The sequence below is a fragment of the Esox lucius genome, chromosome 13, assembly GCF_011004845.1.
Source record: "Esox lucius isolate fEsoLuc1 chromosome 13, fEsoLuc1.pri, whole genome shotgun sequence".
Classification (NCBI taxonomy): domain Eukaryota; kingdom Metazoa; phylum Chordata; class Actinopteri; order Esociformes; family Esocidae; genus Esox; species Esox lucius.
In genome coordinates this window covers 26,462,684-26,486,946 of record NC_047581.1, presented here as the reverse complement: position 1 = coordinate 26,486,946, position 24,263 = coordinate 26,462,684, and the positions used below count along the sequence as shown (strand labels likewise).

At 40.3% G+C, this 24,263-nt stretch overlaps 2 protein-coding genes across 5 annotated transcripts; both read right to left on the bottom strand.

Moving 5' to 3' along the window:
* Nucleotides 1–31: 31 nt before the first annotated feature.
* Nucleotides 32–8,440, bottom strand: paip1 (poly(A) binding protein interacting protein 1). 4 transcript variants are annotated; one of them, XM_020052494.3, is made up of 12 exons: nucleotides 8,333–8,440; nucleotides 7,762–7,976; nucleotides 7,246–7,394; nucleotides 6,268–6,465; nucleotides 6,015–6,127; nucleotides 5,774–5,885; nucleotides 5,522–5,647; nucleotides 4,296–4,402; nucleotides 4,011–4,125; nucleotides 3,837–3,891; nucleotides 3,382–3,463; nucleotides 32–1,529 (listed from the first exon to the last, which is right to left on the bottom strand). In XM_020052494.3, exons 2-12 carry the CDS (start codon nucleotides 7,949–7,951, stop codon nucleotides 1,439–1,441), a joined length of 1,338 nt encoding a protein of 445 aa, XP_019908053.1. In that variant the 5' UTR covers nucleotides 7,952–7,976; nucleotides 8,333–8,440; the 3' UTR covers nucleotides 32–1,438. The 4 variants fall into 4 exon arrangements, with proteins under 4 accessions (XP_019908053.1, XP_019908051.1, XP_019908052.1 ...); XM_020052492.3 differs by having other exon boundaries at nucleotides 8,299–8,433; XM_020052493.3 differs by lacking the exon at nucleotides 8,333–8,440 and having other exon boundaries at nucleotides 32–1,299; nucleotides 1,434–1,529; nucleotides 7,762–8,276.
* Nucleotides 8,441–15,379: 6,939 nt separating this feature from the next.
* Nucleotides 15,380–22,544, bottom strand: fgf10b (fibroblast growth factor 10b). The gene is made up of 3 exons (XM_010876715.3): nucleotides 21,440–22,544; nucleotides 16,490–16,593; nucleotides 15,380–15,819 (listed from the first exon to the last, which is right to left on the bottom strand). The coding sequence occupies exons 1-3, from the start codon at nucleotides 21,885–21,887 to the stop codon at nucleotides 15,628–15,630; spliced, it is 744 nt and encodes a 247-aa protein (XP_010875017.1). The 5' UTR covers nucleotides 21,888–22,544; the 3' UTR covers nucleotides 15,380–15,627.
* Between the last annotated feature and the right edge of the window lie 1,719 nt (nucleotides 22,545–24,263).

Genomic DNA, 24,263 nt, shown 5'->3' with positions numbered 1-24,263 from the left:
TAAACATTCAAGACTAAGCATCAGTCAAATATATTATTTTTATAGTAAAGATTTTATTGCAGGCAAGTAACTGTAAATAATATTTACAATCTATTAAACAAACATCCCTCTGTATGGGACTATTCATTTGCATTTCAATGTTTCCTCAAAGATTTCTGTTGCAGTTGTTTCTTAATGACAGTTCCAAACTTAATGACTGCAAAAGTGCATTCAATTGACAATTTGGATTCAAAACATTACAGTTCTCAGCAACAGAGCTATTACTGTACTTAACAATTCTGTCAAATAACTTACACGTCTAAAAAGGCAAAATCTAAACCTGTAAAAGGAAGAACAAAAACACACCTAAAACAAATGCTACCTGTTTTCAGTATTTGAAGCTCTTTTGTTAGTTTCACAAACCGGTCAACTGAGCTACTCAAAGATGTATAATTAACAAATGGCCTTTGAGTTCAGTAGACTGCAACATCAAAAACACAGAAAAACAATGTACCATATACAGTCATCTCCAAAAATCAGACACCGTTAATAATGACGAGCAAAACAATACAAATATTGTGCACTGAGAGCTATTCTGCTTCCACTGGTCCTGAACTTGACCTATTAACTAATTATTTGCCTTTGCCAGGAAGCTGACAGTTGGCCGCAAGTGGGTCTTTCAGCAAGACAATGTACCAAAGCACATGCATAAGTCCACAATATATATATTTTCTTTACCATTGACTATGAAACACATTCTGCTTTGGCCACCAACCTCACAAGCCCCTTGTAACCCTGTCGTTAACATTTCTCAGCAATTTATACACATAAAAATGAAATCAGACATAGCTCTGCATTTGTAACTACTGCTCATCTTTACCAAGGGTGCCAATCATTTAGACTGTAGAATAGATATATTGAATATGGTATTAAGGGTCTCTGTTGTTTCCTGTAGCAAAATCTCCATGCAGTTCCCCCCATTGAATGGGCACCTGCGGTATTCCCTGTATTTGAACCCTTCATATTTTATCGTCAATTATACCCAGTTAGTATGCAATCAAGCTGCGCACACGCGATGATACTCTGCTGCTCAGACACTAAGTTTTTAAAATCCACAGCACACAGTCTCCCCCAAAAGTGCTAAGACAACGAGTGAGGGAAATATGTTTTTCTGAAATATTTATTTAAAAAGCAGAAAAGGAACTCTGCCATCCCAAAAAAGCCAAACTCAGAAAAGATGTTAGAACTCAGCAGATGAATGATTCAGTTCATGGTCTCTTCTTCCACCCAACACCAATCCGGGCCAGAGAAAACCTGTAACTGAAGTGCAAACTATGCAGTTGTTTTGTTGCTAAACATAAAAAAAGATCAATCTTGAGTTCTTTGATTCTTTCCACTTGCAAACATTGCAGCAAGTGGATGGTGAAAGATATGCGCCAGTTCAGTCTCTTAACTGTTTTCATTGACGTCTTTTTCTCTCAGACTCAAGGCAGAACTTCTCAAAAGCTTCCTCGATCTCAGGGTCCATCTCATCTTCATCATAGAACGATCTGGAACACAAACACAGTGATTAGTGAAATAAAATGCAAGCAAAATCATTAGAGTGACTGCCCTTTAAAAAACAAATGGCCTGGGTCCATTCTCAATATTTTCAACAGAGAATAATTACTGTAGGAAAATTTTTTATAAGACTAATCTTTGTTATTGTTATTCATGTGGGAACATTTTTAATGGGTCTCTACCCATCAGAACCTCACATAGTTAACGATTCTGTCAAGCCAAATCATAGTCAACTAGTAATCATATTTGATCTTAAAATTATTGAATGATCATTTCACCAACAGTGCTGGTATTGATCAGCATTATCTTTGTCGTATCCTTGTGATCAAACTCACGTCTGGTCGGAGACCATGTAAACCAATGTCCAAAAATAAGATCATGCTTGAGTCACAATATGACCATCATTATCACACAAAACAACCACCGTAACAGCCTCAGTGACAACAACCACAATTAGAATAGTAGGTCATATAAAATAAGATGACGAGGAATACAACCCATACAAACTTACCACAATATTCAATATTGTATCACTACCATAGGCTATTATTGTATTCATTATTTATTTGACTTTATTCAGCATTTTCTCTCTTCTGTTGTTCATGCGTTTGTAAGGTTTGAAATGCCTTTATGTATGTAATGCGCTAAACAAATAAACTTGCTTTTCCTAAGTCACTCAGAACGTATCGAAATAGTTGGAGATCATAAATGGTCATTATAATATCGGTGGCTGGTATCTTGATTAGCTAACAGGTCTTAAATGGACTAGTCAGAGGATAAATAAACCAGTGGTTCTGGATCGAGCAGTTACCCTAATGATGGCAGAGCTTGCTGTTTTAAAGGACTTTGGCTCCAGGCTGAGACACGAAAGTGTTCCGTAACTGTGCTGATTTTGTCCTGGAGAATGATGAATGGTTAATTAGCCATTTCAGGCTATAATTTATGTTGAAATTTGTCAATTCACAGGTTGCTGATCGCCACACCCACATAAATTACAGGTGTGTCATATGAAAAATAAGGACAGGTTCTCGCGTCAACGGCTTTATACGATTTATCATTCCGCGACGACATTTACGACCATTTTGGCCAAGTGTGACAGTTTTGTGAATCACACTTACAGATGACAGTCTCTCCCAACGTTCGAATGTGAGATTTTTCTGAGATGTTTTCATGAATGAGGGCCATGGTGAATGCAAAGTAAGACTAGAAAATAGGACCAAAATCGTTTAATATTTGCGGGGCAAGGGGGAATTAAATAAATGCGCTGCTCCTAAAAAACCAAGACCACCTAGGGAATGTGCCGGGGAGGGGTGTGATGGGCAATCGCCTCCACTCCTCAAAACAGTGCTCTTCTACTGAAGAATAAACTGAATCAATAAGCCTACGTCTCAAAAGATTCCAATGATTTATTTACTTGGCTACGCTGCACAACAGATATAATAAATGATGGAAAAGGCCAATTCACAGTGGAGTGAGTGAAAGGTAGACAGGGCCCTGCTAAGCCCTCTTTCTGCTCCATCTGCTGACTAATCTGAAACGGAGGCTCTGCTTCCCCTGTTGCATTGTGGGCTAGACAATCACACTGACCAACACTGGCCCCACAAGTCAACAGCCGCCAGGCTGCTCTCAGGTCATGTGACCTGGGTAACACTGCCCTATGGATTCATGATGTGAGTGAGGTTAAAAGGTCATTAGGACAGTAATACAGTGGCATGATGGCTATGGCACTGGGTTGTCTGAAATATTTGGATGGACGGCTGGTTCCCACAGAAATATTCTAGAACTACATGACCACTACATTACACTCACCAACTCAGTACTGTGCATACAAATAATACTCACGATTCATTTCCATTCTCTTCACAGTCCTCTGGGAAATAATCGTCTTCCCGATCCAGAATCTCCTGGTATTTTTCAGAATAGTCTGTGAGACCAAAATGTACATTTAAGGACATTGTGTAGCTTTTGTTAAGTTTTACAGTGATTAGTTCAGAGCGGTCCTAAGCCTAACTTGTTGCTCACAGAACGCTCCCCAATGCCAGATGCTCATTTTCCCTAAAACAAAATGAAAAAACACTTCATCTATCTTTGTGATTATGTAGGCAATCGTTTGTTTTTTAAGTAGGTTACCTAAGAAAAACACTAAGCAAGTCTAAAGAAGGGTGACGAAAGAAACAAAAAATCCTGGGCGCAGATTAGGAGGAACAGAGAGAAACCGAGGCAAGAGCGAAGGCTGCCACGCGTTCAGCACCACTCCAGATGACACGTCCCTCACAACACCCCGCAACGGAACTCACCAGGGTCGGCTGCAGTGAACGGAGTCCCGTCAGCAGTGTAGAACGTTGGCTCATTCTGATAGGAGAACCACACAAACAAGAAACCCAAGTGACAGGTTAGCGGGCGTGGATATCAATCAGAACAAATGGTGGATTCAGCATCATGGCGGGGACGCAGTGTGCTTCACTCCTCACCATGAAGTAGTTGGGGTCGTTGTCGGGTGTTGCTTCGGCGGCGGCGGCAGCGTGGACTCTGCCCCAGTTACTAGACCTCAGCTCCAGCAGCTGCAGTAACATCTGCTTCACGTCTCTGGTGGACAGACAGATTTGAAAGCATCAATAGAATCTGCCTTTACGCAACAGTCACTGGGTCCAATCTAACACAATCTTTGCAAGGATCTCTAAAACTGGCAAAGGAACTTTTAACAATGAACACAAAGCGGCCCAACTCGGGCCAAGATTTCACGCACGCGCACGCACCTGCTGCACTTGGCATCCACTACAATGTTCTTAATCCTCTTGACTAGCTGGTCCATGTCAGACTTCCTGCGCTCCTTCCATGCATCCTCCAGAACCGAGCCGGTCAACTGCACAATGTCAAAGATAAACACAAGTTTAACAAAGGGAAATTAGTTCAGCAGATAACAAAAAGCTACAAAATGTCAATATGCGTCTCTCCTTTCAAGCATGATTTGGCACACGTCTTGACACATGGGTTGCGATACAATACAGAAATGACACATTTCGTTTGAAACGGTTGGTTGATAGGATGCACAAACATTTGTGGTGTCCACACATTAATGTAAAACAGAACCAAAGTATGAGATTAGAGTCAATAAAAACAATCTATGGAAAGTCCGACACTGACGTTTTTTCTTTTGTATCGGTTTCTGTTTGTTCTGTGGTTTTCTGGTTTCTGTATTGTTACCATCTGTATACTGTACTGAGTCGTTTGTAATTCGATATGAAGGAATAGGAGTATCAACGTTTTTAACATAAGGAAATAAATGTATAGTTAGATCCTATAAGTATACAAAACCAGGCTGTTGAATCTAAATAAATTTTAACAACTCGATTTCCAGCCATTTCTGTTTTACTGTAATTTTCCCCATGCATGTTAAGAATAAAACCTTGATAGTACTTCAAATTCAAAACCAATAATATCTAGAACACGTGACTGGCTTATGATCAAGTAATAACCATGCTCTATCACAGGACATGATCTGAGCATATACTACTCTATACCACTATCATAGGACATGGAAATACCACTCTATCATAGGATATCTAAAATGCTATAGATCTGTGCAATGTTGGCAGTGCACTTTTCCTATGAAGTCAAGAACAACATTCTGAATGACAGTAAATTAGCTTTGAAATGAAAGATGGAAAAAATATTACATTTACATAGAAACCCATGATTTAAAACATTTGAATACATTTTCGGTCCAATTCATGCCATAACTGGATCAGTTCGGCCTTCCTCGTAAAAATGCACTTGTATCTTTAACGTGTGAACTGGGGATCAGTGTGTATTTGTCAAAGATTACATGAATAATATAACTACACTGTAATATAGTACAAGCTTTCCATTCACTTGGGATTGTGGCCAACAGATTTCTCTCAAAAGCCAGTAATTGTGTAAGACAGAAGACAGGGAACATAGAATCAGCGTCTCTTGAGAGATCACAAAATGTGATATTGACCTTGAGCAGTTTGACCGCACAGATGAGGTTTCCGTCCTCTGGGTGGGAGAAAAGGGAATTCATCAGCTCCCCTAGGGCAGTTAGCAAGATCTCAGCTCGGGAAGGAGGTCCCTTGGCACTTTTCAACTTGGACAACAAATCATGAAGACAAGAGGTTAGATTCTGTCCTCTAGGGCTTACAATCTACTCTAAAATCAAGGTAAAATTGGAATAGAAAGATAAAGACAGGGACAAACCAACATTCCTGCTCACCTCCAGTCTTAGGTAGAGCTCCCCCAGGAACAGGACATAGGCATGGAACCTCTTCTGAGTCGCCTGGTCCCCTGTCACGGCTACGTCCCTCTGCTCATACTCTGTCTGGCACCTACAGCACCCATACATGGGAAGAAAGGCCCAGTGTTTGTGTTAAACTTTGCACCGACAAAAGACAGACAATAAACCTACTTGACTAAAATCACAATATATTATTTACTGACATCACCACAAAGCTCACCGTTTTAGTAATAGCTGACGGAAGTTGCCACTCGGCGAGTTGAATGTAAGATTATGAGACAGAAAGTTACAAAGCCGTGCCCCTGTGTAAGAGAAATTGGGGATGGCAGTAGACTGCAAAAACAAACAAAACACGAAACGGAAACAAATTAAGTTAAAACAATGGCAGTAAAACTAAATCCAGCAAACCAAGTGCAGACAGTGAGCTAATATGCGGGTAAATGTGTAAACCCTGAGCGTGCACGGACACATACTTGTGTGTAGATGAGTTCCACCAGTTCCTGCAGTGTCTCCTCCGTAGTGACCCAGCTGTTCAGCATGTTGGCTATGTACTCAATCTCTGTCTCAAACGACCCCGGCGACGCGTTCAGGTGGCTGAGAAACTCCTCAACCAATTCTGCCAATGATGGCTCATGACCATAACCACAGCTGATATCCTCTGAAACAGGCTCCTTAACACGGAGAACACCAGTAGTCAAGGATCGACATCAAAACAAATAACGTACAAATTACAGCCAGTCCTCCCAACCACACTTTGCTAGCATTTGAGGTCAATGAAAAAAAAGTGAATGAAATAATGTAAAGTACAGTTGCTGTGTCAATGGGTAAGCTATGATCATGATCTATATTGGTACAGTGTGTGCAGCCTTTTATTCCAACCCACAAAACCTCTTGCTTAAATAATCAGATTTACCATGGTTCCCACAGATTATTAATCCGAAACAGACACATTCTTCTTTATGATGTATTCAGCAGAATTGGAGACAGCAAAGTAGCGGTTAACCCAACTTTTTGGTGCCATGGTTGCCCCGCCAGGTTGTATTTCTGCTTTGAACTTCAAGTGATGCATAATACGTAAACAATAGACAAACGTAATGTGTCTATCCTCCCAATTAGCTGGATAAATCTGTGCTACGAATTTCGCTCGGCCACTGTGTTGAAAATACAAAATGGAAATACAACGGGCATAATCATGTACAGACAGGTAAATTAAGTTCAATTTCCTTTCTCTCCAAAATTCAAACTTGCGATGGGACTTCCTAAAAAGTGTGTGTAAGTTAAAGACAAGAACAGTACAATGTTTGGTTGTTGAAAAGGCCAACCAGACTTCCAGATATCATTTAGGAGCATGGTTATTACTTGGTAAGTTGTGTTACTAGTATTGGACTGGAAAACAGGCTGCACACTGTGTAGATTTCCACAAACAGGTTGGGAGAACATTGATTTTGTACCTGGTAGGTGTGGAAGCTGGAAGGGTAGAACTCGGCGGCATTGACTGACAGAATTGAAGTTTTCACTAGAGAGTCCAGATTTTTCTCTTGGGAGGCAGGAGTTCGTTTGTCAATGCCCTGCTGGTGGGGTTTACTAGGTGTTCTGCTGTCTGAGAAGGCAGTTGAAGAATACATTAAAGAATATGTCTACAGCTAGCAGTATATGTTAGATACTAATAATACAATGCATTATTTTGATGGAAATGTCCCTGGATAAGAGCCTTTTTGCGCCTACAGTATGTTGTGGGCACACCCGCGAGCTAACGTCATAATACTGTCCTCCACCGTAGTTTCACGCCATTACACTGTGTTGTGCAAATGTAGCTAGTTACTTAAGTTAACATTGGTACCAAACGTGTAATACAGACAGGTTTGATACCAATGTTACAGACATACATTAATTTATCAGCTACCTGTAAGACAATGTGGAGACAAAATAAGTTACAATATCATACTTAAACTGACTGTAAAGCTTACCAGCGCCGATGACCTCAATAGAGTTTGTGATGTTCTCCGTCAAAGGAGGGGACGTCCGAGGCTGTCGTAGAGGCTCACGCTGGTTGAAGACAAATTTAGCGTCCCCGTCTCCAACATCTGCGAGGCCGGGGCTTGTTGGCTTCATACGGGCTCTACCTGCGCCTGGAGCTCGGTCGAAATTCTCAGTCATCTCTGCTGCTTGTTTGTGAAACCGTCTGTTTGACGAGGAAAAATAACACCATTAGCGCCACAAAACTGAAATTGCACGTCCAACTCCAAGAACGTGTTACGAAATTATTATTACGTTTGGCCTAAATACTCAACCTATCTCACTTTCATATTTACTGTTTCTGAATTTATTTCTGACTAGCGTCTTGTTAGCAACACTAAAAAACTACTTCCGGGTCACGAATTTACTGACTAAAAGTCCCTCAGGCAAAATAATATTAAAGATCCATTCCAGGATATTTGAATTATATTTCTAAAGGTGGCGTCGTCGAGACGAAAGGGGTCCCCAAAAATAGTGTACTATGTTACCGGCCCTTCTCGATTCACATCCTTTCGTACGTACTGTGCCGACGATTTCGAAGTAGGCCTACATACTGTTAAGTAGACTACATATTAAGGCAACGGCACAGGCAACCTGTGCACAGCACATGCCCCTTTGCTATCTAGTGCCCTTTGAAACGCCTCCCGGCGGGCATGCGTCGCCCGTCTTTTTTACGCGCGTCATTTACTCGGATGGGCATGCAACGTCCGTCAGATTTAGCACATGCCCAACGGAAGGTCTGTGCACGGTAGTGGTACGTCAGTATGCATGAACTCTGCATACACTACCAAGTCATAAAATTCCGTTGAAAATTCAACACTTGAAGTTATACAATTCCGTTAAAATATCTTCATGTTTCGCGAGGTGTCTTAAAATGTAACTTCCAATCGAAATTTGGGCAATGGGAGCCATTATTTCATTCAAACCTTTTTGGAAATAAAAAAACTTTATCCAGAGAGACATGACAAGGTGTTAATTAGCAAAAGAGAAGTTTTATGCATTCTTGCCAACAGCCTGTGGGAAAAGTGTAATTCATCAAGCTTGGCTGGGTTTGTGCAGTATGCTGTCCTACGCATACCCTGATCAGTGTAAGTGAAAAGACGTGTTCTGTTAAAGTGTTAAATTTATGTCTACTATCATCCATAATAAAGAAGGTGAAAACGTAATACTTCCTGGCAGCCTTAACCCTTTGCCTAAGCTAATATTAAAGGGTATTCAGAGCAACATTTTCACTTTTACTTAATTTAATCAGAATTTTGAAGGCAGGTGAAATTAGCAACACCAAAGTAAGGAAAATCTATAAAAGTGCGGTCTTAGAGCCTTAGCTGAAACTCCAATCACATGACTTAAGTCCGAAGACCTGACGTCTTATTGCCGTCTCATTTTAATACATCCATTATACATAAAACATCATACACCATAATACATCATTTAATATGCTTTTTATACTTTCAGTTACCACCCTAACTTGGACATCCCATTACCAGTCGTTCCCCGATTCAGAAAGCAACTTATCCAATATTTAGCTTTACCGTGCCACCGCAACCCCTAAGTTTACCATTTGTAGAGCACATTTTGATGATGAGCCCTTCCAGAACATGATGCAAAAACAAATGGGGTATGTGAAGTTCCCTTTGCTGAAGCCCAATGTAATTCCAACACGAGTTGCCTCCAACAGTCCCAGCAGCAAACAAGGATCCCTATTTACCTAGAAGTAGCTATAGCTAGTAACGTTAGAGATTGTCCAACGTGATCAAAATATGGTCAAAATATTGGTGTTTTATGATTTTGTAAGGAAATTGATGGGCCAGCTAGCTAGCTATCTATGACGGATCAGAATCATAACTAAAAAACATGAATATTTATAACGTTATTCCCATGCCCGTTCCATATGACTAGCATGTTTTTAAATTATTTTGAAAAAACATTCTGACGAGTACGATTGAAAAAATAAAAACGTACATCTTAGTAATACTTCAGGATAATTGTTTATTAGATTCGATTAGATTCAACTTTATTGTCATGGAACAGTATAAGTACAGAACAACAAAATGTAGTTAGCATCTAACCAGAAGTACAAATAGAGGAGGGCAGAAAATGTACAAGTTTTTACCAGTTTTAAGTATATGTTTATTACCAATGGAATGTGTACATGTGCAATGAAGGAAAAAGCAGTACAAGTGGCAATACTAAATGTGCAATAAGGCAAATAGAGGAGGGCAGAAAATGTACAAGTATTTACAAGTATATGCATATTACCATATTGAACTCAAGTGGAAATAAAAAAGCTGTGCATATGCATTACCTTATCAGCAGATGGTTTGTTTATCATTGTATGACTTGTATGACTTTCAGCATCTACAGATGGAAATCTGGACTTGCAAAATAATGTTACCAAATTACAGTTATAGAACATCCATTTAAATGTGCCAAGGTTAGACAAGAGTTAATGATACTGAGATAGAACGTTAGACACAATGTTCAGTTTCTCTCCATTGAAGGATCAGCTAGATGGGATGTCCTTGGTTTCCTTACAAAGTACTGTCTTGAGACAACAATCAGCCAGCCATCTAGAGACGTGGACTATAGTGTATGTTAACTTGTTAATAAGGTGTCATCTGCAGACATCTGTAAGTCCGTTTTTTGGACATGCAAATGGAATATCATTAATATAGATGGAAAACAAAAGAGGTCCTAATATTGACTCTTTTGGGGATCACAAAGTTATAATTTAATAAAAAGTCAATTTTTGTGACAAATTAAGAGACATCTTATTAATTTTTCCGTGGAAAAATTAATAAGATGAAGGTTTGAGTAAGATGACTTCATGATTCACAATATAAGATGGCCTTTTAATATCTAGAAAGACTGTGCCCACTTTGCCACCCATGTCAAGTTTAGATTTAATGCACTCCAGAAAGTAATTTGTCTTTGGTGAGTATTTAGTCCTGAATCCAAAGTGCCTTTGATCTATATAACTGCCTTAGTTGTGATGAACTGCCACCATTTTGATAGAAGACTTTTGATTTCCAAGACTTTGAGAAATATCCATATTGTATGGATAGATTAACTGACATAAAATAGGGGCAATGTGTGTTTTCAGGAATATGGGTCAAAGCCAAATATCTATTTTATTCTAGATTTTCTAAAAGAGCTGATAATTCTGTCCATTGCTGATGCTGACATTTCTACCCTTCTTAATACTGGTTTGTTCATTGGGGTTACAGCTTTGGTCGTGGGAGTAACTGATTTCATTCAGTTGGCGGTGTTTAAAAATAAATTGTTAAACAACTACCAAATTGCAATTTTGAGTTCAGGTAGCTTTTTTTTACTTTTCAGTTAGTTTATCCTAGTTAGGTAATTATTTATTTTTTTAATCACTTTGCCCCTTCTTTTTGCTCAATCAGTCACTATGTGTTAACCAATGTGTTTTTATTATTATTATTCATTGTATTTGATTGTATTAACCAGCCAGGTATTACACTGATATTTTCATTAATGTATCAACAATTTCCAATTTCTCACTTCATTAAATTCTGTATGTTTTATAAGTATGTCTCTTAAAAATGTATTTTACCTAACGTTATGTGTTTTCACAGTCTGTACAACACGCACTATTTAAAGCTGCAAAATACATTTCGTATGACCATATTTTATCACAAACTTTAATTCTGAAGACATAATCGGAAAAGCTGGATGTCCGATTGCTGCTGCTGCTGCAGGCACTGACATTAATCTTTTATTTATTTATTTTTTAACACCGTTAACAGGCAAAGTCTGTATGACACCCTTGACTTCCAAGCCAAGTTAAAATCAGATTTACGAATTGGTTAGAGGTAAGGTAAGGGTACATATTGTGTAACACCAAATTTGTTAAATTTCATGAGATTATGATCCAAATGTTGAATATGTATATATATATTTATTTATTTACTTACTACACACGACGAGACTCTTATTATGAAGGTATCCAAAAATGTGTCTCAATGGGCACATCATACACAAAGGCTAGTGGTCAAACACGGAAATGGTTCTTAATCGCTAGAATTGCTGAATTGAACGATGTTCAAATAACATCGTTATGTGTAGGCTTACCCGTTAAAGAAGTTAATCACCTATAGACACGGCGACACAGTGCCATACAGAAAGGTTCTCTAATGTATGTAATCTAACGTTCACCAGCGTGATCATTCTGAATCCACGGGAATACTGAGTATTAATCGTGATTTTTCATAAAGCCAGGCCTGCATACATTCTGGATTCATACAGTACTTATTTCGTAAGTCACGTAATAAAATAGCAAGGTTACCAATGAAAGTTTATGAAAAAACTGTAGCAGCTCTAATATGATAAATATGCTGTTTATTAGGTGTTCTACAGCTGCGATATGAATCAATTTAATTCTAGTTTAATCAGAAACAGCAATACAAACGTATTTCAAAATGTTCATGGCCATACATTTAAAGCAGATGGCGCTCAATATCCTTCCTTGCAGGTGACAATGGGTGAAAAAGGGATTCTTACCACAACTTGTGAATGCCTCCCGTGGAGACCATTAGTGTAGCACTTCAGATAAAAGTTGAGGAATAAGGACGGGGGAGGTGCTACAGTGACAGCCGAAAGGCGGACACTGTTGTGATTTTCTTACAGAAAGGCTCTGATCAACATAGCAATGTTGACATTATTTATGGGCATTTCCCCCTTAAAATGTTGAAGTAAACATGTCTGCAAACTCTATATCACATGAAACTGTGGTCGTAAGTGTGTAAACATCAGTTGGTGTGAGACCATTTTTTCATGAATTGTCAGGAAGTACCAGAACAGAGTCAGTGTGTGGGGGTAGAGGGTAATTTACTTTTTGTCGTTTTTGGTAAAACATGACACTTGCTGGGGTTGTGGGTTCCATGCCCACAGGGGGCCATTACGAAAAATGTACCCACGTTCTACTCAAATTTCCTGTGGTTAAGAACGTCTTCTAAATGAATTAAATGTGACAAACGTAGGGGTAGCATTGGATTAGTATTAAACAGCGGAAGCACGTGGTGTTTGTATACTTTATATGTATATATATATATATATATATATATATATATATATATATATATATATATATATATATATATATATATATTTGTTATTATTTTTTATTAATGATTTTTAGAAATTACAACTGCAAATTGACCAACCCAAATGTAAACAGACCAATATTTTATATTACTATATTTTAGACCTTACCTCACAGAATATTTCAAATATTGATTGTAATCCTTCACAAAAAGGCTGTATAAATAAGCAACACAAGTAATTGGCCATCAAGAGAATTTAGACCATTCCTACATTTTATGTTTGGTTTATTTTTTCTTGTCTAACGTCTCATCTTTGTATAGGTGTTTCCCAGCAGTTTGTGATTTGATACAGTATTTTTATCAGGATTGGGCAAATTGCCTTATGAAATGTAACAAATTGCAAAATGTTACTGTTATTACCATATTCATTTAAAGTCTTCAGTTCTGAAAGGAAAACTTGGAGGTTATGGACTTTCTAGATGTTTATGGACTTTCTCTTTCTAGATGTTTGCTTATTGTTACTGGTGAAAAGGAGACAGTTGAGACTATCCATCACCATGGGAATGCCCCGGTGACCTCTAAGGAAGTGAGTGGCAGAGCACCAACATGGAAAGGAATGGAGTAGCCTGGAAAAAGTTCCAGGAAGACTCATTTGATCTAAAGCAACTAAAGTAATGTAATACTTATAGTCGTTTTAGTGCACATATCATGCCGGATGTGATTCATGATATTTGGCAATGAAAGACAGTGGGGTGTTTGAGTAATGTTAACTTATGCTTACCACTCACCTCCCACACTACAGAGAAACCACAGATGCATCAGAGAGCCCAATCAGGATGCAGTAGATTAAACCCTCTCCCATGTGCTGCCCTCCCCCTGCTCTTTCAGTAGCTGCCCACTACAATCGTGTGTTGCACCAGACCTCTCAGAATATGTGTTCATTAGCTGTTTAGCCTCCAGTCATTTTCCACTTGTTTCCCAAAGCTGGATCGCATTATGCCAAAAAGCATTCCCCTTCCAGAAATGTTCAGACCCACTTTGATAAAAGATTACTGCCCCTACTTTCTGTTATTGCTGTTTTTTAAATGGGTATCTTGGAGGGAGTTCAAACATTCACATGTCCTTGATGACAATACCTTCTGGAATCTTTGACAAAGACTTAGACCACTTGGGGGGTAAGGGGCTATAGCCAACAGCGCTCTCTGTGTGGTTGGGGCAGAAACGTGAACTCAGGTCGCTGGCATGAAGAAGCATTTCTAACTCCAAACAAAAACTATCATGATCCCTGGCATCCTTTGTGCTGTAGCTCCAGGACAGGAATCACAATGTCTACTGGAATGGGATGGGAATCTGGGAATTGTGGGAACGTCTTTCATGTTCACTCTGCACACAGTTTGTGCTCTGTTTCATGCCCTTCCACAGACAGAGGATGCAAGAGGCCCAGGACCGGATGTCAGTGGTGTTAATGTTTTCCCCTGGGCTATTGATCGCCCAGCTGTCATTGATTAGAGCATTTGTTGACAATTACAGGAAGAAGTGGGTGGCAAGATTTAGGTCATGTGGACCCCCTCTCCCCCCCCCCAGCCCACATGCTTTTCACTAAATGCTGTAGAATATAGTTTGGTATGGAAAAGTATAGAAGTATGAGGTTAACATACTATAAACCTTTTGCCATATTACAGTACTTTAACAGGTGTTTCTTTCGAGTAGTGCATTCGTCCTGTCTTTCAGGGAAAGTTGAGGAAGTGATGTAAGCTGGGTAGTTACCTCCATTCCACATTGATGTGGTGTGCCTGTATGCTCCCAGGCATTACTGCAACAACAGGATTATCAAACTAAGATATAACATCTGTATACAGCTACAGTATCCGATTCATTCAGTCACATTGTTTATTTTGTGTTTTTCAAATATATTTGGTGTGAACTAGTTTTAGCTGCATCCTTATGTGATGGACGTGAAAACAGCTGAATCAGTCAGAAAAGTCAAATTTATTTTTTTCTTTACAGACATGATAAAAGAATACAAAGAAATGTTCACTCTCTTTCCATTGCCAGTTAAATATTACACTAAATAAATAAATTACTTCGACACAATCAAAACGCAGTGGTTAAGTATCATACACAGATGTTTCTTTCCCTGGCTACCCGCTCGCCTTGCCCCGGCCAGACACTGCACCACACCTACAGGGACGACAGTTGCTCCTCTGCAATGTATGTAGCAGACATTGATCAGTGGAAGACTTCAGACGACATGGTTTCAGGTTTAATGTCACCATTAAGATCTTTGGTAGGAACGAGTTATTCCTGAATGGTTTTTTCCCCCCTGTTTTGCTAGGCCTTGTTTTTGATTTCGGAAATACTCAAGGTTATCGAACTGAGATTGAGAACCATTATAACAGGTTTTAATACACACAGAACCAGGGCGTCCTCTCGGTTCATCCACTTACAGTGTTCTACTCTGTTCCCCCAGGTCATGTCCTCCTTCAGTCTACCTCCTTTCAATGATTCAGCACAGAATAGGGTTCTTATTTCACCCTGTGCCACAGAAAACACTGTCCACTCCCAAACCAACGTAACGTCTCAAGCAAAGTCGGAAGCAGGAAGCATCTGTGTCATCTTCACAGAGAGAATACTATGTACTTTAATTCAGATACTCTTGGTCTAGATACCAGTACATTGTCACAGTTAGTTGAAAGGTTGTTTGTTGTATCTAATCCACAAAGGTCTTCCCCAGAAAAACGCTCCTAATCATCACACCATGATGGGGAGGAAATGTGTGGCTGTGTTCTTCCGGCGGGTTTTCTTCCCTCTCAGGGGCTTCCCATGGACACTCAGGCCCACAAACATCTGTCTCTTGTTGTTCCTCCACTGAGCTGAGGCGTAGGTGTTGTAGCCGTTCTCCTCAATGCGCTCCTTCAGTGTGCAGTCAATTCCAAACTCTCTCTGGAAGGACAAGTGATATTGTTGGGTTACATACAGGGTGTATGGATATTGACAGAATAGTTTTCCCTTTTTCAAGTGTACATGCAAAATATAGACAATACCACAGTCGTAGTTCATCTAGTCTAGGGTTATATTGTTCACTGAAAAGTATAAATATAATTGGAAATATTTTTAAGAGTTTATTCTAAATTTGTTCATCATTTATCCGAAAACCAATAGTCAAAATGCACCAGATGGCTATGTTAATCCAAATGCTGACAAAAAATCTGAGCCAATGGGTTAAGAAGCTGAAATATCAGTACAAAATCCATGTGAAAGTGACACATTTTTTATTTTATCATCTACTGTTCCCTGTGATACAACTGTCTGAACAGATCATTTCTTTCTGCTAAGGATTTGTGATAGTTTCCATGACATCGCCTACTACTGTGATAAGGGATTTCGTTTGCAGAGGCACTTTTTGTGTATTTCATACTAAACAATTTTTGACTAAAATGATGACATTTGAGTATTTCTTTGGTAATTACATGCTCTTTGCACTTTTGATAATTTACACTGCACCAGGGCTTATACGTGAACTCATCTCAAAGGATAAACATGCGATAAAGACTGAATCATCTTATTGTATCTCTTTGAGGCTTATTGAATGACCTCTGACACAGATACTGACCGCTCCGTACAGCTCTCCCTTCCTGCTGATTGCAAGGTAGTGGTTACTGCCCAGCCCTTTGATAGCCACCACCCCCACATCCACCGACGTGATTTCGAGAATACCTGTGAACACACAAAAAAAACTTTAACAATCTTGTCATGTAAACATTTTGTGAGCCACTTTGACCAGGGATTCCCTTCTGCCTATGCACAAACCAGAACACGGAGGCTGAGTAAATAGAAGCTGTAGAATGTGTTCTGGATCTGCTGTAGTCATAGATAACAGTTTGTGGAACAATCAGCAGTAAGTGTTTGGCTGCACCTCCTGACAGTGGAAGACAAAGGCCCCCAGCCAACAGCTGTCAGATAATGCCTATTGGAAATGAACAGCCCTCTATAATCAATGGATAGTTGATCTCTATGGTCAATGGACAGTTGATCTCTATAGTCAATGGACAGTTGATCTCTGTGGTCCATGGACAGTTGATCTCTATAGTCAATGGACAGTTGATCTCTGTGGTCCATGGACAGTTGATCTCTGTGGTCAATGGACAGTTGATCTCTATGGTCTATGGAGAGTTGATCTCTACGGTACATGGACAGTTGATCTCTATTTTCAATGGGCAGTTGATCTCTATGGTCAATGGATAGCTGCATGGACTGATAAGTTGGGAAACAGACATTTGTTAGGACAAAAACTAATATATGCCAGTGCAAGTATTCTGGTTACCTAGGTGATTTAAATACACTGAATTATATCCCAGTAATAATAATTTGCTGTTGATGTCGGCCTCTATGAGACTGTTTGTCTGTCCATAGTTTCATAGGTCAGAGTGACACAGCTTCCTAATCTGTCCTTTGACCAGAGAGCACACTAATCTCTAACACACACACACACACACCTATTTCATGCTGGTATGTGCTAACAGCCCCTTGCTGCTTGCGTTTGATTTTATGCCTCCATCTTGGACTCACTTTCCCCATTTCCTTGTGGTGTCATTATCCTATCCTGATACACACCCACCCACCCACCCAGATAGAGTGTGAACTGTGAGTTGTTTGACTGCTGACTATGATCAGGCGGCCACAGTTGTCATTCTCATGATGAGTGTTATCAGTCTCCTGTCAGTGTGGCTTCCTGAGTCAATGTCTGGTGGTCAGACTGTCTTAATTGTACTGTGTGGGACCTGAAGAAGCAGATGAGCTGAAGAAAATGCACAAATATACGCCCCAGTCTCCACAGCAGTTAGATGGCATCTATATTTAGTTTTCATTTGAAACAATATTACCACTGGGCAGTGATTTAGAGGTGGGGACCAGAACACAACGGTCACTGAAGGTCTGAGAGAGGCATCCAAAGGATCAGGTGTCAGGAATCGAGCGAGGATGTGAGGCTATCTAAGGCTGTCCCTGGGCCTTGTGTAAACATGCTGTGGATGAAAGGAGAGAGGACGGAGGCGGGCAGTGGAGCCATGACAGAGAGGCGGGGACAGAGGATTAGGAAGACCTTAATAGCCACTGATCAAAGACTCACAACGTAGGCTGGGTCAAGAAAGCTTATAGGACGTCTGAACACTCAAACACGCACTTATGTGTACTTACATGCACAAACTCACTAATATTCACCCTATTTGATACACTCTCATCCACAGATGCACTCTGTGAGGTAAACCCACCCAAATCGACACAGCCTGGGATCTTTCATGTTTGTCAACTTGATATCTACAGTACAACGCAGTCTGGCCAGAAAATTAATCCAAAGCCACTAGGGTCAATGTGTTCTTAATTTACTACATGTTACTACACGCCAACATCAAAGACTACACCTGTGTGTTGTGTACTGGTGATTCTGATACAACACACACACACACACACACATTAAAACATGGCCCAGGGTCAACCCCACATTTATTTTCAATTGTTTATTTAGGGAAACTTTTGTTGCATGCTGGACAATTTTTCCTAATGTGTGGCTCATTTGATACGCTCTGTTTGTGGTTTCTACAGTAAATGGCGCATTTGCTGGAATGGGTGCAGACAATGCCAATGTTAAATAAAGGTGGATTTTTCCACAGAAGGTTGCCAAGTTCAGATTTGTTTTGCAGTCTGTTTCGTAATTCTTGGTAACTGGATGTTTTTATGTGTTGTCTCACATAAATTGGACGGAGCATAAAGTACCAAGCCTGCAGTCTACTTGATTTAATGATGACGAAAATTTACTTAGAAATTTGAAACCATTTATGCTGTATTGTCATGTTGAAATATGGGAATAACTGCAACATAAATCAGCTGGAATGCAGATGAAGACCACATTGAGTGTATTGAGTTTGTTCATGTCCTTCCTCTCTCCAAAATTATAATTACATCTTTATCTCAGGGTCCCTGAGAGCACTGGCTGTGGTTTTACCCTCAGACACACACACACACACACACACATACACACACAGAATGAGAAACGACCATATTAGCCCCAGTATGGAGGCCCCTCAGCACACACACGGCCCCAGCAGAGGGATACTGTATAGACATGCTCGGTGGCCTCCTGGCCTTCTCTCTGTAGGCCCCTGGCTGAAGCCTAGCATAGTGGAGGCCCATGTGGGACAGTTTTGCACTGGCATCCCAATAAATCGGTGGGAGGTTGGATCCACTCTTTTTTTTTAAATATGCATTTCTTTGGCATTTTCGTCCTTGGTTTGTTAAAAGCGTTCTTGCCAAAAGAGCAATGGGCCAGATTCTAACTTGTGTTGCAGCAGCATATGTGCATCGGAGGCCAGGCCACCCTAGGCCAAGGACCCATGATCTTAAACAGAAAAAGAGGAGGGGTCCACACAGGGCCATGGGCAGCTGTCCAAACCCTACCTTCACTTCTGTAGAGATCTTTGCTAGCAAGGTTGGTAGTTTGTGATACCATACCAGTTGTTCCCGAAGTTTTCAACATTCAGGACTAAACATTGCACCCAAACTAAGTAAACATCAACCATCAGTCCCCCACTGCAAATCTCATCAAGCCTTTTCTTTATTATCACAGTGCCTGCTCATCTAGGAAGTACTCTGTGGTAGCAACGCCTAAAAGAGACCACATTCTCTGGTCAATAAAACCACCATTGACATCGTCCCCATACAGCCTAGATGGGCACTCTCTTTATGCTGTTAGCAGGATATGTGAAACATCCTTTTCTAGTTGTATTATACCTATAATAATGATCAACATATAGTGATGTGCTGGCTAGTACCGCATCAATATCAACACCAGTAACCCATTCTAGTGTCATTTTAAGGGGTTACAAAGGGCACATCCCAGGGATCATGTCTAGCCCCAGGGTCAGAACAGAGACGGGGGCTTCTCTTCTGGAGTATCATTTTCCCTGTAAACCTGATAGTGGGCCATATAATCCTCACACACTGTGCCAGTCCCCCCCCAGGACACAGCTTTGTGACAGCATCATCATCCGATACTGAATACTCACAGCTTTCATTTGACCACAATGAAGTTCAACCATGTCATTCCGGAATCAGTAGCTTCCCCATCCCAACGCCCTTAATTCTGCATCCATACCCAACCCAGATATAAACGTACTCTTTCATGAAGGCTTAGTATTATACCTGCCAGTATAATATTACTACTAAATACTTTTAGTATTGCTACCACTGTAGTTTTATAGCCTGTGTGTGTAAAGAATTGTGAGTAGTAATGGCGAAACATATTAGAAACTTTCACACCGACTATAGTTTCAAGTAAAACCCTCTCCTCATCTTAAGATATTTACGGCATGGCCATTGTACTATTTAAGAAAATACCCTGAAGGGTCATATTGGAATTCAATGAATTTGTCTCGTTGTCAATGTGAGACAATGTCTGTAAATATAATTTCAACTGCAAACCGTAACATGATGTTTGGTCATCCACTGGCCCAAACAAACACCATTAGCGACATTTCTACTTCCCTTCCCTCGCTCCTTCCCATAAGTCTCTCTGATTGAACGTGTGGTTAAGAACTCCCAGGAGAAATGTTAAAGGGTTCCATACACACTGGATGGGGGGGGGGTTCTATGTGTGGGGGTGAATGGGGGTTCTAGTTTAAGTGAGCACATGTGTCGCTGGTTGCTTGGTTGGTACATCCAAACACACACACACACATACACACACACACATACACACATGCACACACACCCACCCACCCACTTAGGCATGTGAGTGCCCGCACAGAGGTAGGATCACACACGTAGCTCATTGTTATTAGTGGGTGGATGAAAGGGCATGCACAGTTCACAGGTCATCATGACTACAGTACAATGAATACACTAAATAAAAGGAGTGGCAAGAAAAAAGTGATAGACAGCCACCCGATAGCCTTTATGTCAGGATCTTCAGTCAATAACAGGATGACACACACACATATATATATATATAAAGAAATCCCTATTTATATTACTGTACCTCTGCAAATTGGTTAGATCACACTCACATTATACCATATTAATTGTAAATCACACAGTATTAACATTATAATAGTACAGTAATTTGAGGTGAGCTGATGACTGTGAGTCTCAGGGCATGGTAGTGATTGATGTATCCTGTCCTTCCCCCAGACCTGCTCCTGTCCAGCTGTTATCTGGTCTATTTACCCTGGGCTGTGAATACTGACAGATACCAGCTTGGTTATCTATCCCTGTTTTTTAGCCAGCTGAGAGCTGCCATCTTTGTGCTGAATGTTTGGACAAGACAGATATCAGAAGGATGTCTACTAGGGACAGAAAGGCGCTTCTTATCAGGAATGTGTCATCTTGACTAACAACAGGTCTGCTAGCTGTAAACTGAATTTTGATTCAACTTGCAGTATTTCACAGGATCAATATATTGAGTCAAAGCATTTTGCTAGAAATGTTGTTTTCAATAGAATCCTTCATTTAAATATCTTAATTTCTCTGTCATTTGTAACCTTGGCTCGCCTGTCTTGTTGTGACTTACTGAGGGGGTCATCTTTGATCTTGGTCCCGTTGACTCCCCCATTCCTATCGATCCGCAGGAAGAACTTCTGGAAGGAGAATAGCTTCCTCTGCCGCACATCCCCTTGCAGGTGGTTGTAGCTGCGTACGTGTCTCCCTGGCAGACACCCTGTCCTTCTCAAATGATCCCGAGCCAGGGAACTGTTCACTGGTGCCCTAAGGCCACTGTTGGGGCTAGCGTTAGGGGGCTGGAGGTTGTCCCTGTGGGGAGGTTGGTGGCTGACAGCCAGGGGGAGGGAAAGGGAGAGCAGCAGTGCTAGCAGCAGAGAGAGGGACAGGCTTGGGACGGAAGAGATGGACCTTAGTGCAGACCCAAACGTAAACCTGGACCCGGAGCCAGACCTTAAACCAGACCCAGCGGTGGCCCAGACAGAGGCAGCCTCACTCCCTCCAGCAGTCCATATGGTCATGGTAGTGTGGTGTGGGGAGGTCTGGAAGCAGCCTCACAGCCTGGGACATGCTGCTGGGGACAGGGGGGAGCTGGGAAGGTAAGGAGGGGAAACCTCCTGGGAAATCAGGTTAACCACCAGCTCTCCGGTACCTGTTTTATCAGATCTCTTTACAAAAGCAAATCTCTACTCAATAAGAAATATTTGGATAAAAAACTGTTCCAATTTCACAACTATGAGTCCCCCTTTTCTTTCTATACTGAAGTCCAGTATAAATGAAGATGAATTCAAATCAATGAATTAAACAGGCAATTGTCTCACTCTCCTTATTGTTGCCAGTGCAAATACTGTTAATGTATTCCAATGACAACCCAGGCAGGCATCCTATGTCCCATTTCTTCTATCCGTAGCTGTTCCTGGTGCTGAATTATACTCCAAAACAGATTTCCTCAGATAGTTAGTCCAACATAAGAAAAAAGTTCTGCCACCCTTTGTCCAGGTTTATACCCCACTCCGTCATCCAAAAACTCCTTGCTGCCAGATATCCTCCACAGATTTCCAAATTTCACTGAAAGGAGAGAGAAGGTCAAAGAAAATTGACTTTGAAATCGTGTCTGACCAATATGTGTGTTAGGGAGATTCTCCTCCTCTCAGCTCTCCTCTCCACAATGGCTCCACCTTCACTGAGGTAACTGACTGAGGAGGGCTGTGTGTGTGTGAGTATATAGTGTAAGAAGACCGGGTATAGGTGTAAGACCTTAATTTGATCACCTAGCTGCCGGATCACTTTTGTATTTAGTTGAAGTTTAAAAAGGCTTAATATGGCTTATCCATTTTCCTCACTAAACATTTCCATTAATAAACATGGGGTAACATTGGGAAAAATGTGTCCATTAATTTTAATCCACCGGAAATCTAATTTCCTGTTGTTGCAGCCAGGACTATTTTTCGTCCGTAGACAACTGGCTCAAATTAAGATTCTCCACCTAGATAGTGCAGGGTGGAATTGTGTGTGCTGGCAATAAATTATATTATTGTAATAAATAACATTCATTTTTCCCAACTGAAAATGGACTTCCACTTTTACCAAAACCCCTCTGATCTGACGCGGGTTTGTCAGATCTCCCTTGTTCAAGTGCAGAACATCACAGTTTGTACCTTGTTGGCTCTGGGATTCAATTCAGGAACCTTTCAGTTACTGCTAGCCCAAAATGTTAACAACCTGCTCCTTCAAGACTAGTTAGGATTTTTTTTTAATGGAGAGTATATAGTGAGAGTATATGTGTCCACCATCAAGATATAAGAAGTTGGACCTGGTGTCTATTCCTATCCTAGTATCACATAGTATCCAGTTACCACTGATGGTTTCAATCCTATGGCAGCTCTAAGATCTCCATCAAGCTCATCTCATCAACCTTTTTCTGGGACTCAGGTATCACATGATCCCCAGTGAAATATTGGCAATATAGACATTTTTAATACCCTAGGCTCCTCAGAATTGTGGAGTGTTATCAATGTTTTCCTAAATTTAATTCTGTCTGGGAATCTGGGAACGGACAATTTCTATCTACTATCAGTAAGATTTTAATTAACTCCCTACTAGCCCAAACCCTTACTCTAGCCCAATCCTTAACTTTTATCCTAAAGATTATTCTAAATCCAAACCTAACCTTAGCAAGCAGTTGCTTATCAACAGATTTGTTGAATGTTTGTTGATAGTGTGGAACATCTACAGATGGAAATAGGGACTCTCAAAGTAAAGAGTATTTTTTTAAGAATCCATAATTTTTTACTTTTACTAAAAAGAGGAATGAGAGAACTTTATTTGTAGCCTATTTGTGAGATGCTAACCATATTTTAGCTATCATCTTACTTAGCATGGTGAGGGGTTGGTTGTCAATTGTCACAATGTAATTATCATGCACATTTAAACAACATAATGACACAATTCCATGGATATTATTGGTAACCTGCAGTAATCTTCTTCTGAAGAGTTTTTCTTCCATTTCTATAATGAGCCACTTTAAAACAGTAGGCACAATTTGTCACATAAAGCTTGTGCCATAACATACCTTGGTCCGCAAATATCAGATAAGACAGTTTTAGTGTTGTAAAAGCTGCAATTTCAAAGCAAAAATCTGTTGAATTTGAAGAAAACTTGAATGAAGTATTATTCAGTATCCTAGGGCCTTGCTTGTGGTGGTGCAAATTGGTTCAAAACTAGACATGAACTGCTGGCAAATACTTCCTGTTTGGGCAAGCAATGTGATAAGAAGCAGAACGCCTTGGTGACATGTGCTTTGGAACACCCATAATATATACATTCAGAAAGACAACTGTTATAAAAGTGCTCAAAAACTTCAAACTAGTATTAACTCTTAATAAGGAAGAAGTTGT

Coding starts and splice junctions, on each gene's coding strand:
- paip1 (XM_020052494.3), bottom strand. CDS start 7,951: ATGACTGAGAATTTCGACCGAGCTCCAGGCGCAGGTAGAGCCCGTATG. Junction 5,648..5,773: donor AGCTCTACCTAAGACTGGAG/GTGAGCAGGAAT, acceptor TTGTTGTCCAAG/TTGAAAAGTGCCAAGGGACC. Junction 4,126..4,295: donor GTGGATGCCAAGTGCAGCAG/GTGCGTGCGCGT, acceptor TCTGTCCACCAG/AGACGTGAAGCAGATGTTAC.
- fgf10b (XM_010876715.3), bottom strand. CDS start 21,887: ATGACCATATGGACTGCTGGAGGGAGTGAGGCTGCCTCTGTCTGGGCC. Junction 16,594..21,439: donor GATCAAAGATGACCCCCTCA/GTAAGTCACAAC, acceptor GTGTGTTCACAG/GTATTCTCGAAATCACGTCG. Junction 15,820..16,489: donor AGGGAGAGCTGTACGGAGCG/GTCAGTATCTGT, acceptor TTGTCCTTCCAG/AGAGAGTTTGGAATTGACTG.